At 41.4% G+C, this 12418-nt stretch overlaps 1 protein-coding gene across 2 annotated transcripts in view; it reads right to left on the bottom strand.

The window, feature by feature from the left end:
• The window catches only part of LOC140476560 (vam6/Vps39-like protein), a 104290-nt gene that overhangs the window by 25158 nt on the left and 66714 nt on the right, over positions 1-12418 (bottom strand). For both annotated transcript variants that reach the window (XM_072569356.1, XM_072569357.1), the window contains 3 exons: positions 9595-9712; positions 7094-7222; positions 5178-5280 (listed from right to left, as the gene is read on the bottom strand). In XM_072569356.1, the coding sequence (XP_072425457.1) occupies positions 5178-5280; positions 7094-7222; positions 9595-9712 (350 nt within the window). The remainder of the gene's footprint in view (positions 1-5177; positions 5281-7093; positions 7223-9594; positions 9713-12418) is intronic.

Here is a 12418-nt window from a genome sequence, read left to right as displayed (position 1 = left end):
GCATTCATAACAAAGCAGATGAACTAATGGCACAGATCATAGTGAATGATTATGATGTGGTAGGCGTCACAGAGACTTGGTTACAGGGGGGTCAGGACTGGCAGTTAAACCTCCAAGGATTTTCAACTTATCAAAAAGATAGGGAGGTCGGCAGAGGGGGTGGGGTTGCCTTGTTAGTTAAGAACAAAATTAAATCTATGGAACTGAATGACATAGCGTCAGATGATGTGGAGTCTGTGTGGGTGGAATTGAGGAACCACAAAGGCAAAAGAACATAATTGGAGTTGTGTACAGACCTCCTAACAGTGGTCAGGAGCAGGCACGCAACATGTACCGGGAAATAGAGAAGGCATGGTCACGGTGATCATGGGAGACTTCAATATGCAGGTGGACTGGGTAAATAATGTTGCCAGTGGATCCAAAGAGAGGGAATTCATGGAATGCTTATAGGATGGCTTTTTGGAATAGCTTGTCATGGAGCCCACAAGGGAGCAGGCTATTCTGGACCTAGTGCTTTGCAATGAACCAGACTTTATAAAAGATCTTAAAGTAAGGGAACCCTTAGGAAGCAGCGGTCATAATATGGTAGAGTTCAGTCTGCAGTTTGAAAGAGAGAAGGCAAAATCGGATGTAATGGTGTTACAGTTAAATAAAGGTAATTATGAGGGCATGAGAGCGGAACTGACAAAAATAGACTGGAAGCAGAGGCTTGCAGGGAAGACAGGAGAGCAAAAATGGCAGGAGTTTGTGGGTATAATTAAGGACACTGTACAGAGGTTTATCCCCAAGAAAAGAAAGATTATCCAGGGAGGGATTAGACAGCCATGGCTGACAAAGGAAGTCAGGAAATGTATTAAAGAAAAAGAGAGATCCTATAAAGTGGCCAAGAGCAGTGGGAAATCAGAAGATTGGGAAGGCTACAAAAACAAACAGAGGATAACAAAGAGAGTAATAAGAAAGGAGAGGATCAAATATGAAGATAGGCTTGCCAGTAATATTAGAAACGATAGTAAAAGTTTCTTTCAATACATAAGAAACAAACGACAGACAAAAGTAGACATTGGGCCACTTCAAACTGATACTGGAAGCCTAGTGATGGGAGATAAGGAAATAGCAGGAGAACTTAACAAGTACTTTGCGTCAGTTTTCACAGTGGAAGACAGGAGTAATATCCCAACAATTAAAGGGAGTCAGGAGGCTGAGTTGAGTATGGTTGTCATTACGAAAGAGATAGTGCTAGAAAAGCTAAAAAGTCTTAAAATTGATAAATCTCCTGGCCCCGATGGGATACATCCTAGAGTTCTGAGAGAGGTGGCTGAGGAAATAGCGGAGGCATTGGTTGAGATCTTTCAAGAGTCACTGGAGTCACGGAAAGTCCCGGATGATTGGAAGATCGCGGTTGTAACCCCATTGTTCAAGAAAGGATCAAGACAAAAGATGGAAAATTATAGGCCAATTAGCCTAACCTCGGTTGTTGTTAAAATTCTAGAATCCATCATTAAGGATGAGGTTTCTAAATTCTTAGAAGAGCAGAGTCTGATTTGAACAAGTCAACATGGATTTAGTAAGGGGAGGTCATGCCTGACAAACCTGTTGGTATTCTTTGAAGAGGTGACAAGTAGGTTAGACCTGGGAAACCCAGTGGATGTGGTCTATCTAGACTTCCAAAAGGCCTTTGATAAGGTGCCACACGGGAGGCTGCTGAGCAAGGTGAGGGCCCACGGTGTTCGAGGTGAGCTACTGGGATGGATTGAGGATTGGCTGTCTGACATAAGGCAGAGAGTTGGGATAAAAGGTTCTTTTTCAGAATGGCAGCCGGTGACGAGCGGTGTCCCGCAGGGTTCAGTGTTGGGGCCACAGCTGTTCGCATTATATATTAATGATCTGGATGAAGGGACTGGGGGCATTCTAGCGAAGTTTGCCGATGATACGAAGATAGGTGGACAGGCAGGTAGTACTGAGGAAGTGGGGAGACTGCAGAAGGATCGAGACAGTTTGGGAGAGTGGTCCAGGAAATGACTGTTGGAATTCAACGTGAACAAATGCGAGGTCTTGCACTTTGGCAAAAAGAATAAAAGCACAGACTACTTTCTAAACGGTGAGAAAATTCGTAAAGCCACAGTACAAAGGGATTTGGGAGTGCTAGTCGAGGATTCTCTAAAGGTCAACATGCAGGTTGAGTCTGTGATTAAGAAAGCGAATGCGATGTTGTCACTTATCTCAAAGAGGGTTGGAATATAAAAACACCATTGTGCTACTGAGACTTTATAAAGCTCTGGTTAGGCCCCATTTGGAGTACTGTGTCCAGTTTTGGTCCCCACACCTCAGGAAGGACATACTGGCACTGGAACGTGTCCAGCGGAGATTTACACGGATGATCCCTGGAATGGTAGGCCTAAAATATGAGGAACGGCTGACGATCTTGGGATTGTATTCATTGGAGTTTAGAAGATTAAGGGGAGACTTAATAGAGACATACAAGATAATACATGGCTTGGAAAGGGTAAATGCTAGGAAATTGTTTCCGTTAGGTGAGGAGACTAGGACCCGTGGACACAGCCTTAGAATTAGAGGGGGTAAATTCGGAACAGAAATGTGGAGACATTTCTTCAGCCAGAGTGGTGGGCCTGTGGAATTCATTGCCGCAGAGTGCAGTGGAGGCCGGGACGCTAAATGTCTTCAAGGCAGAGATTGATAGATCCTTGTTGTCTCGGGGAATTCAGGGCTACGGGGAGAATGCGGGTAAGTGGCGTTGAAGTGCCCAGCAGCCATGATCGAATGGCGGAGTGGACTCGATGGACCGAATGGCCTTACTTCCACTCCTATGTCTTATGGTCTTAAAACTGTTGAAGATATTGCAGTTTTGAAAATGAGTTACCAAAACTCATTTTGAGTTGTATCGATAATGTTGCCTATTCTGCAGTGGGGCAGAATGCTCAACAGAATGAGTGTTCGTTTGTGTGTGTACAAGTGTCCTATTGGCCCAACAGTCCATTGCATCCGCAGCTGTGGTGGGGACCAGAGGGCTCAGCGTATTAACAGTTATGTGGTGGTTCCTGGGCAAGCGGCTATACTCAAGTGTTTACACAGAGGAAAACATTCAGTCTGTGAAAGAGAAAGCACCTAATCTCTCTCTCACCCCTTCCCTGCCATGTGCAGAACATTGGATAAAAGCGAATTACTGCAGAAGCTGGAATCTTTTGGTTTCAGAATCCAGCATCCGCAGTATTTTGCTTTTATCCAGTGTTTAACCCACTGCCACCTCTCTTCCAGGAATGCCTACCCTGAAGTAGTACTGCTCTTCTCTCCAACAGCTTTGACAAGGGTCAGTTAGACTTGAAACGTCAACTATTTTCTCTCCTTAAAGATGCTGCCAGACCTGCTGGGATATTCCAGCATTTTCTCTTTTGGAATGTGGAGAACATTTCCTGCAGCTGTTTTCGCTTACCGTTTTGTATTGAACTGCTCTCTCTGCAACTTCCTTTATTGAAAGGATAAATGAGATAATCCACCTTCAGACGCACCCAAAAGGGTGCATCTTTAACAGGTTGTGAAATTTGGTGTATTCACAACCACGCTTTGCTCGCAAAGAATTGGAAGTAGGCGACAGAAAACTAAAACAACTCATTCATGTCTGTAAGAACATAGAACAGAATGTTGTACTGACCCTTTAACCTACTGTCAGATCAAACAAATCTACATACCCTTCAGCTACTACCTTCCATATACCTATCCAAGAGTCACTAACATATCTGACTCTGCTACCACCACTGGCAGTGCATTCCACACACCCACTACTCTGTGTAAAGAACCTACCTCTGACATCTCCCCTAAATCTTCCTCCAATCACCTTAAAAGTATGCCCCCTCATGATAGCCATTCCGCCCTAGGAAAATGTCTTGACTATTCACTCTATCAATGCCTCTCATTATGAAGGAGTCACTTTGTATGTTTGTCTTTATTGGTCAGTGCATTGCGAATTGGAGTTGGGAGGTCATGTTGCGGCAGTACTGGATATTGGTAAGGCCACTTTTGGAATACTGTGTGCAATTCTGGTCTCCCTGCTATAGGAATGATGTTGTGAAACTTTAAAGGGTTCAGAAAAGATTTAAAGGCTTAAAGGGAGAGGCTGAATAGGCTGGGGCTATTTTTCCTTGGAGTGTTGGAGGCTGAGGGGTGACCTTACAGAGGAGAGGCAAGGATAAGGTGAATAGCCAAGATCTTTTCTCGGGGTGGGGAAGTCCAGAACTAGAGGGCACAGGTTTAGAATGAGATGGGAATGATTTAAAAGGGACCTGAAGGGCAACTTTTTTGCGCAGAGGGTGATGAGTGTATGGAATGGTCTGCCAGAGGAAGTGGTGGAGGCTGGTACAATTACAACATTGAAAAGGCATCTAGATGGGCACATGAATAGGAACTTTTTAGAGGAATATGGGCCAAATGCTGGCAAATGGGACTAAATTAATTTTGGATATCTGATCAGCATGAACGTGTTGGACCAAAGTCTGTTTCCATGTTAAATAACTCTGACTATGGGTGGCACGGTGGCTCAGTGGTTAGCACTGCAGCCTCAACACCAGGGTCCCAGGTTCAATTCCAGCCTCGGGCGACTGTCTGTGCGGAGTGTGCACATTCTCCCCGTGTCTGCGTGGGTTTCCTCTGGGTGCTCCGGTTTCCTCCCACAGTCCAAAAATGTGCAGGTTAGGTGAACTGGCAAAGCTAAATTGCCCGTAGTGTTAGGTGAAGGGGTCAATGTAGGGGAATGGGTGGGTTGTTCTTTGGAGGGTCGGTGTGGATTTGTTGGGCCGAAGGGCCTGTTTCCATGCTGTAAGTAATCAAACTAAAGTGACTAAGTGAAAACTCCCTCCCCAAACATTGTTTGATTCTCAGGAGACAAATTAACTTGCAGACACAGGTACAAATTTGTACTAATAAAAATTGAGTATGCAAGATGTACATCAAACCCATCCAGCTGGCAGCTGGTGGAGAACTATATAGCAAAGGAACAGTAACCGTATTCATTGTGCAGTGCTGAATTTGAACAGAAGGACATTAGCAATGCACGTCCACCATTTCCATTTTAAAAATAGCCCAATTAAGTTTGAAATGAACATATAAAATCCAGTAAATTTAGCTATAGATGACAGAACTCCTAATATGCAATGTGATTTACTTACTCTTCTGCCATTTTGATATTCTTCAGTATGTGAACATAAATAAAAAGGGCTTGTTCATGTAGACCCATCCGACCCATCAGCAATGCTCGCTCCTCCAGTAACCCTGAAATACAACCAGAAACATAATTACCATGTTCACTCTCACCTTCTTTTTCCCATTGAGGACTTTCTCCACTCAAAATAAAGACCAAGCTGCAGCGTATGAAGTTGCCACGGTCGTAAAGTCTAGACAAGTCAAAATGCAATAACAGTGTTCCAAATTCACATTTCAGAAAACAAAGACCCATGAAAAGAATGAACCAGAACAGGGATGACACAGAGAGCTTTGAGAAGGAGGCAAGACCTGTGGGACAATTTTAGAAGGAATTAAAGATGACACTTCAGAAGAGCAATAGACATGTCTTATTTAAATGTAGAATAAAGGAAGACATTAACTCAGGAAAGAATAAGGCCTTTTATGGATCAAAGTAGTAATTGGAGATAACCCAGAATATGTGTCACAATCCTCAATAAATACTTTGATTCTTCTTCACAATGAAAAATGATTATGCAGGTGGAGACATCACTGTGGAAGACTGACATTTTTAGCAGAAATTAATATGGGGGAGGGGAGAAGAAGAGTATTTGTGGGTTTAACAGCTTTAAAATTGATATATCCACAGGCCTGTATGAGATTATACCAGGCAGGTGAAGGAGATGAGGGAGAATATATCAGGGGTCCCAGCAGCAATTTTCAAATCCACTCTGGCCACAAGCAAAATGCCAGGACTGGAGAACTGCTAACATTATCCCATTATTAAAAACGGGAGGAAGAAATTACAGGCCAGACATTTTAACCTTGGTGGTGGAGAAAATATTACAAAGAGGACTAAGGAACAGAATTTATCTATGATATGCTTGAAATGATAACTGCATTTAAACAAAATTCAAGTCCACACGTTTACGATTCAGCTTTATTTCAGCTGACCACACCCCTTTAAACTCTCATCACATTGAATACTAGCTCCCTTTGTTTAGACACGAAACTATCACCCTCACCTTGACCTCCTTCCACCTATCGTATTTCCAACGCCCCTCCCCCAAGTCCCTCCTCCCTACCTTTTATCTTAGCCTGCTGGACACACTTTCCTCATTCCTGAAGAAGGGCTTATGCCCAAAACGTCGATTCTCCTGCTCCTTGGATGCTGCCTGACCTGCTGCGCTTTTCCAGCAACACATTTTCAGCTCTGATCTCCAGCATCTGCAATCCTCACTTTCTCCCCTTTGTTTAGACAACCAATTTAAACCCATTTAGCTCTCAAATGATATATTCATGTATTCCCTCATTCCATTAGGATTGTAGACATTCATTCAGACTGTACTAAATGATAAAGATTCCCCTTTTTCTTTTTAGAAAAGTCAACCTCCAGAACTATGGATCAGAGCTGGAAAATGGGACTAGGTGTGGTTAGATCTTTGTTGATTGGCGCAGACACAATGGATAGAATGGCCTCCTCTGTGCTGTAACATCTTTGAGTTAATACAATAATTTGGGACAAAAAACAAATTCAGAGGTCAGAAAAGACTCCTGAATCAGAGAGTTTTACAACATATAGCATATACCTTATCTATGCTCCTCATACTCTTACACATCTCTATCAGGTCCCCTCTCAACCTTCACTGCTCTTAAAAAAAAATCCTTCCTCTCCAATCTTTCCTCATTGCTCAAAAATAATGTCAAAATGAATGGCAGCATGTACAACTATTGTTAATTAACCTGCTAATGTTATAACATACCTCCATTAAATAAATTTAACAAAACTACACAGTAGTGATAACAACTATCTCAATACACATTACACATGCTTCACAAAAGCAATGAAATATTCAAACAAGTTATATTTATGATCATTTTGTCTGGACATTTGGCCACTTACCATCGAATGGAAAGTCACTGATGAGCTTGCTAGGTTGATAATGTGTGGAAATTTCCAAGAAACACAACAGCTTGTTTCTATACTCTCCCAACTCCCCATCCTCATTTCCAGCAGGAACAGGAATCTCATCTAGAACAATAAACCATGGTGGTTACAATACAATTTTTAAACTACATGCAAAGCACGAGAAAGTTTTAAAAAAAGGAACTCGAGACTTCAAGTTTTGGTGATGTTTTAAGAAGGTGAAACAGGCAGAAAATCTCGGATAAACTGGCTGCTCAGAAATGACAAAATGAGTTGGACAAATGGATACAATCTACATACTATATTCAACATACAATTTAATTAGACTAGTACACATTTTGAGTGTATAATAACTGGTATCCTAATGTTTTCACCTTACAGCTCAGAACTTCTTAGGATTTGCTGATTTTCAGATCAAGTGCACAAGACAAATGAAAGTGCACAACTTTCATTTAACGTCATCTTGAATGGTTTCAAAACCATTCATGGAGTAATGGATCATTCATGTTCTTCTTCCTTTATGCAACACTTTGCACTTGTCTGGTCAAAGTGTATATCTCTGAACAAAAACCATTAAGTGCTGATGCACTACAAAACCAAAATATTGCACGTAGAAAAGGGAATAGATGTACCTAGTATTTGATGTTGAAGAAGCTAAGGAAGGCAAAGTAGAAGTCATATTTGTGATGACCATAAAAAGACAACAAACTTGAGCCAGATTACAAATGTCAAGCTAAAATCTGTAGGTATCCCTGCACAGAGTCAGCAATAATGAAATGAGATCCAAATAGAAAAATGGAACCTGGAAAAATCCTGACGCCACTGAAGATGTTGCAAAGAAGAGACTACAGACCTTTCGACTGAAGACTTCATATTCAAAAATGTACTCTCCATTTTTAATTATTTTCTAAAGTGGATTGAAAAAGTCAACTTCATTGAGAGTTCAATGTGACTTCATCAAAGTTGACATTCCAGCTTTATACTGAGGGAGCTGTGCACTGTCAATGAGACATTCAAGTAAGACTCAAATGCCTGTTTAGATGAATGTAAAAGATCGTGTACTGCTTTTTCAAAGAAGTTCTTCCACAAATACTTCGAAAACCGATTTACTTGTCTTAGCTTAAATAACTCAGTTAATTTTCATTATCATCACTAAAATGTGTTCCCTCTTGGTCTCTTTCTTTTTCTAGAGTCCATAACATCCACACTCCTGATGTGAGAACAGAAATGCTACCCACGTCCAGTTCTACCATTGGGAACAGCATGCCACAGATAAAGTGCTTACTAAGAGTTTCGTTATCCTGTTTTAACACAGTGTGCTGCAAACCCCAACATTTGCAACTTGATAGTGCTCCAGCATGAAGCTCTTGTAATGTTCAACTGCAAAGATCTTTAAAGTGAAGTTCTCATATTCCAAAGTAGGCCTGGGAAATCAACAAATCACTTAACAGCTCACCAGCTTTCTGTATTTTTCTAACAAAACAAAATTGCTACAGAAGCTGAGTCAGGTCTGGCAGCATCTGTGGGGAGAAACAGAGTTAACATTTCGAGACCTGTGACCCTCAGTATTTTTACAACAATTTGTGCTTTGTTTTAGATCTCCAGCAAATGCGAAAGTTCTTGGTTTTAAGTCTAATTTTTTCTTTACATGTTGAGTTAAAATTACCTTGTTTTCTTTGGAGAAAACTAGTCTTATTGCAGCAAAGATCCAATGACTTCATGTTATAAAACTTATTTTTATTTGTTCATGTATATAAGCACTAATTCTAGCACTGAGCTATGGGCACACCACTCAATGCCATACTGCAATCTGAAAGACAATCATATACCATGACTTTTCTTGTCCTTCATTTTTTTTTCTTCATGCTGGCATTAATCTTCCTATTCCATAGATTTAAAGCTGCGCAACTGTTCTATTCAACCATATTATTTGTTGAGAACAGGTTCAAAATTGAACATGGAGAGTACACCCCATTAAAAATATAGTGAAGAATAGAAGAAAAAGATTGGAAGAGAGAGAGAGAGCACGAGAGAGAAGTAGTCGTCATGAGAAAAGAAAACTACTCAATTTTGGCTGAATGGTACAAGATTCAATTCCCAGCTTATTGTACTGATATTTTGTTCCACACCAAATGCAACTAAAAGTAACTTGGAGCGACTTTTATGAGAAAGAGAAGCATATTAAGTTCTGTTGCTGCTGCGCAGGGCTGTGGTACTGGAGGGTGGGTTGGCTACTTTTATTCCTCTGAGCCGGATTCAGTATAAATGTAGGTATGGACTATATAATCCTACTTTCTCTAACAGGGTGGAATTTGACAGCAAGGGAGACCAATGCTATGGCACTATCAAGCAAGGTGAGCAAAGTGCTTCAAGCAAATGCTTTCAAGGAGAGGGGAGCAAATTAATAGCAGAAAATATGTATTCAGAAGGAAATGCACTTGCATACAATGCAGATTCTTCACAGTCATAGCTCTTACCCTCAGGCAGAGAATTGAGGTATTCCTTCATCAGGGCTTGCACCTTCTCACGATATAGTTGGATCAGGCAGTTGTGGAAGACTGGTCCAGTTTCTTCCCAGATATAGATAATATGTTCCTAGGAAAGAGGATAAACAACATTTATTTCTACGACACTAATAAAGACGACCTGTGACAATTATGGTATCAATAAAAGTCAATTTGACTGGGTAAAGATGCATTGTTGAGCTGTCTCGGATCCATGCATCCTGATGAGGAAATATCCCGTCAGTTTACCTAAAGAACAGAATGCTGCTAGAATCAAAGCACTTTGAGAAGAATAGTGAAGCTCAGTCTTAAAAAAGCAATAGCACCACAAGGTTAGTTTCTAGGGTTAAATCTTTGGTAGACAATGAGGACATTAAACAAGATGAATATTTCAAAGATTTGAACAAGGTGAGAGGCTCAAAGAAGGAGAAGATAACTACAATATTATTGTTTGTGTTATGGGTCACATCTCCACAAACATAAAACATTATGGAGCAGTACAGGCCCTTTGGCCCTCAATGTTATGCTGACCTGTGGAACAAATCTGAAGCCCATCTAACCTACCATTCTCCTCCATATGCCTATCTAATGAGCATTTAAATGCCCTTAAAGTTAGCGAGTCTACGACTGCTGCAGGCAGTGTGTTCCATGCCCCTACTACTCTTGAGTAAAGAAACTACGTCTGACATCCAACATCTATCACTTCTCAATTTAAAGCTATATCCCCTCGTGCTAGCCACTGCCATCCTAGGAAAAAGACTCTTACTGTCCAACCTATATAACCCTCTGATTATCTTATAGGTCTCAATTAAGTCACCTCTCAACCTTCTTCTCTTCAACGAAAACAGCCTCAAGTCCCTCAGCCTTTCTACATAAGACCTTCCCTCCAGATCAGGCAACATCTTAGTAAATCTCCTGAACCCTTTCCAAAGCTTCCACATCCTTCCTATAATGGGGTGACCAGAACTGTACGCAATACTCTAAATGGGGCTGCACCAGAATTTTGCACAGCTGCAGCATGACCTCATGGTTCTGAAACTCAATCTACCAATAAAAGCTAACATACCGTAGGCCTGCTTAACAAACCTATCAATCTGGGTGGCAACCTTCAAGGATCTATGTACCTGGACACAGATCTCTCTGCTCATCTATTCTACCATTAGCCAAGTACTCTGCATTTCTACTCCTCCTTCAAAAGTGAATCCCCTCACACTTTCTGCATGAAACTCTATTTGCCACCTCTCAGCCCAGCTCTGCAGCTTATCTATGTCTCTCTGTAACCTACAACATTCTTTGTCACTATCCACGACTCTACCAACGTTAGTGCCATCCACAAATTTACTAATTCATCCTTCTATGCTGTTATCCAGGTAATTTTTATAAATGACAAGCAACAGTAGACCCAAAATAGATCCCTGCGGTATCCTACTAGTAAATGAACTCCAAGATGAATATTTCCCATCAACAAACACCCTGTCTTCTTTCAGCTAGCCAATTTCTGATCCAAACTGCTAAATCATCCTCAATCCCTTGCCTCTATATTTTGTGCAATAGTCTACCATAGGGAACCTTATCAAATGCCTTACTGATATCCGTATACACCACATCAACTGCTTTACCCTCATCCACCTGTTTGATGACCTTTTCAAAGAACTCAATAAGGTTTATGAGGCTCGACCTACCCTTCACAAAACCATATTGACTATCTCTAATCAACTTATTCCTTTTCAGATTATTATAAATCCTATGTCTTACAACTCTTCCCAACACTTTACCCACAACCGAAAGAAGGCTCTCAGATCTATAATTTCCAGGGTCATCTCTACTCCCCTTCTTGAACAAGGGAACAACATTTGCTACCTACCAGTCTTCTGACACTATTCCTGTAGACAACAATGACAAAGATCAAAGCCAAAAGGCTTCGCAATTGCCTCCGTGGCTTCCCAGAGAATCCAAGGATAAACCCCATCCGACCCAGGGGACTTATCTACTTTTCTATTTTCCAGAATTGCGAACACCTCCTCCTTATGCACCTCAATCCCATGTAGTCTTGTAGCCTGTATCTCATTGCCTTTTTCTAGCATGAGTACTGATGAAAAGTATTCATTTAGCACTTGCCCCATCTCCTCTATCTCCACACACAACTTCCCACTACTAAGCTTGATTGGCCCTAATATTACTCTAATCATTCTTTTACTCCTGGTATACCTTTACAACGCCTTAAGGTTTTCCTTGATCCTATCTGCCAACTGTTTCTCGTGTCTCCTCCTGGCTCTTCTTAGCTCTCTTTCTCACTTCAGTGATTTGGGAAAAGGTGTCGTCAAGAGTGGAAGTTTAATTAAAAATCATGGAATCCCCACAGTTGGATGTAGGCTATTTCAGCCCATCGAGTCCACACTGAACCTCCGACCAGCAGCCTGTCAGACCCAGACCCCTTCTCTATCCCTATAAGCCTACATTTACAATAGTTAATCCATCCAGCCTGCCAATCTTTAGACTAAGAGGCTAATCTTTCTGCAATCATCAATAGCACACTTATGAATGACAGGGGCCTGGCAGCGGTGTGAGCATCAGAAGGGAGGGAGATTAGAAAGATTAACAAATAGTGGCATGTAAATCAGCATGAAATTAGAATGGTACTAATTGTCTCGGTGTACAGCAAACACAATGGTGAGTGCTGCGAATGACCCTCAGAGGATGCCGAAACGAAAAGGCACACAAGGAAGTCAGAGGCTCATTTAAAAAGAAAGTCTGGGAAGGCAGTAGTAAAGAAAGAAAGTACAGTAGTGTTCTATAG

The sequence above is a fragment of the Chiloscyllium punctatum genome, chromosome 4 (assembly GCF_047496795.1).
Source record: "Chiloscyllium punctatum isolate Juve2018m chromosome 4, sChiPun1.3, whole genome shotgun sequence".
In the NCBI taxonomy this organism is placed as follows: Eukaryota; Metazoa; Chordata; class Chondrichthyes; order Orectolobiformes; family Hemiscylliidae; genus Chiloscyllium; species Chiloscyllium punctatum.
The sequence above is the reverse complement of the archived record's forward strand: the minus strand, read 5'-3'. Positions and strand labels throughout refer to the sequence as shown.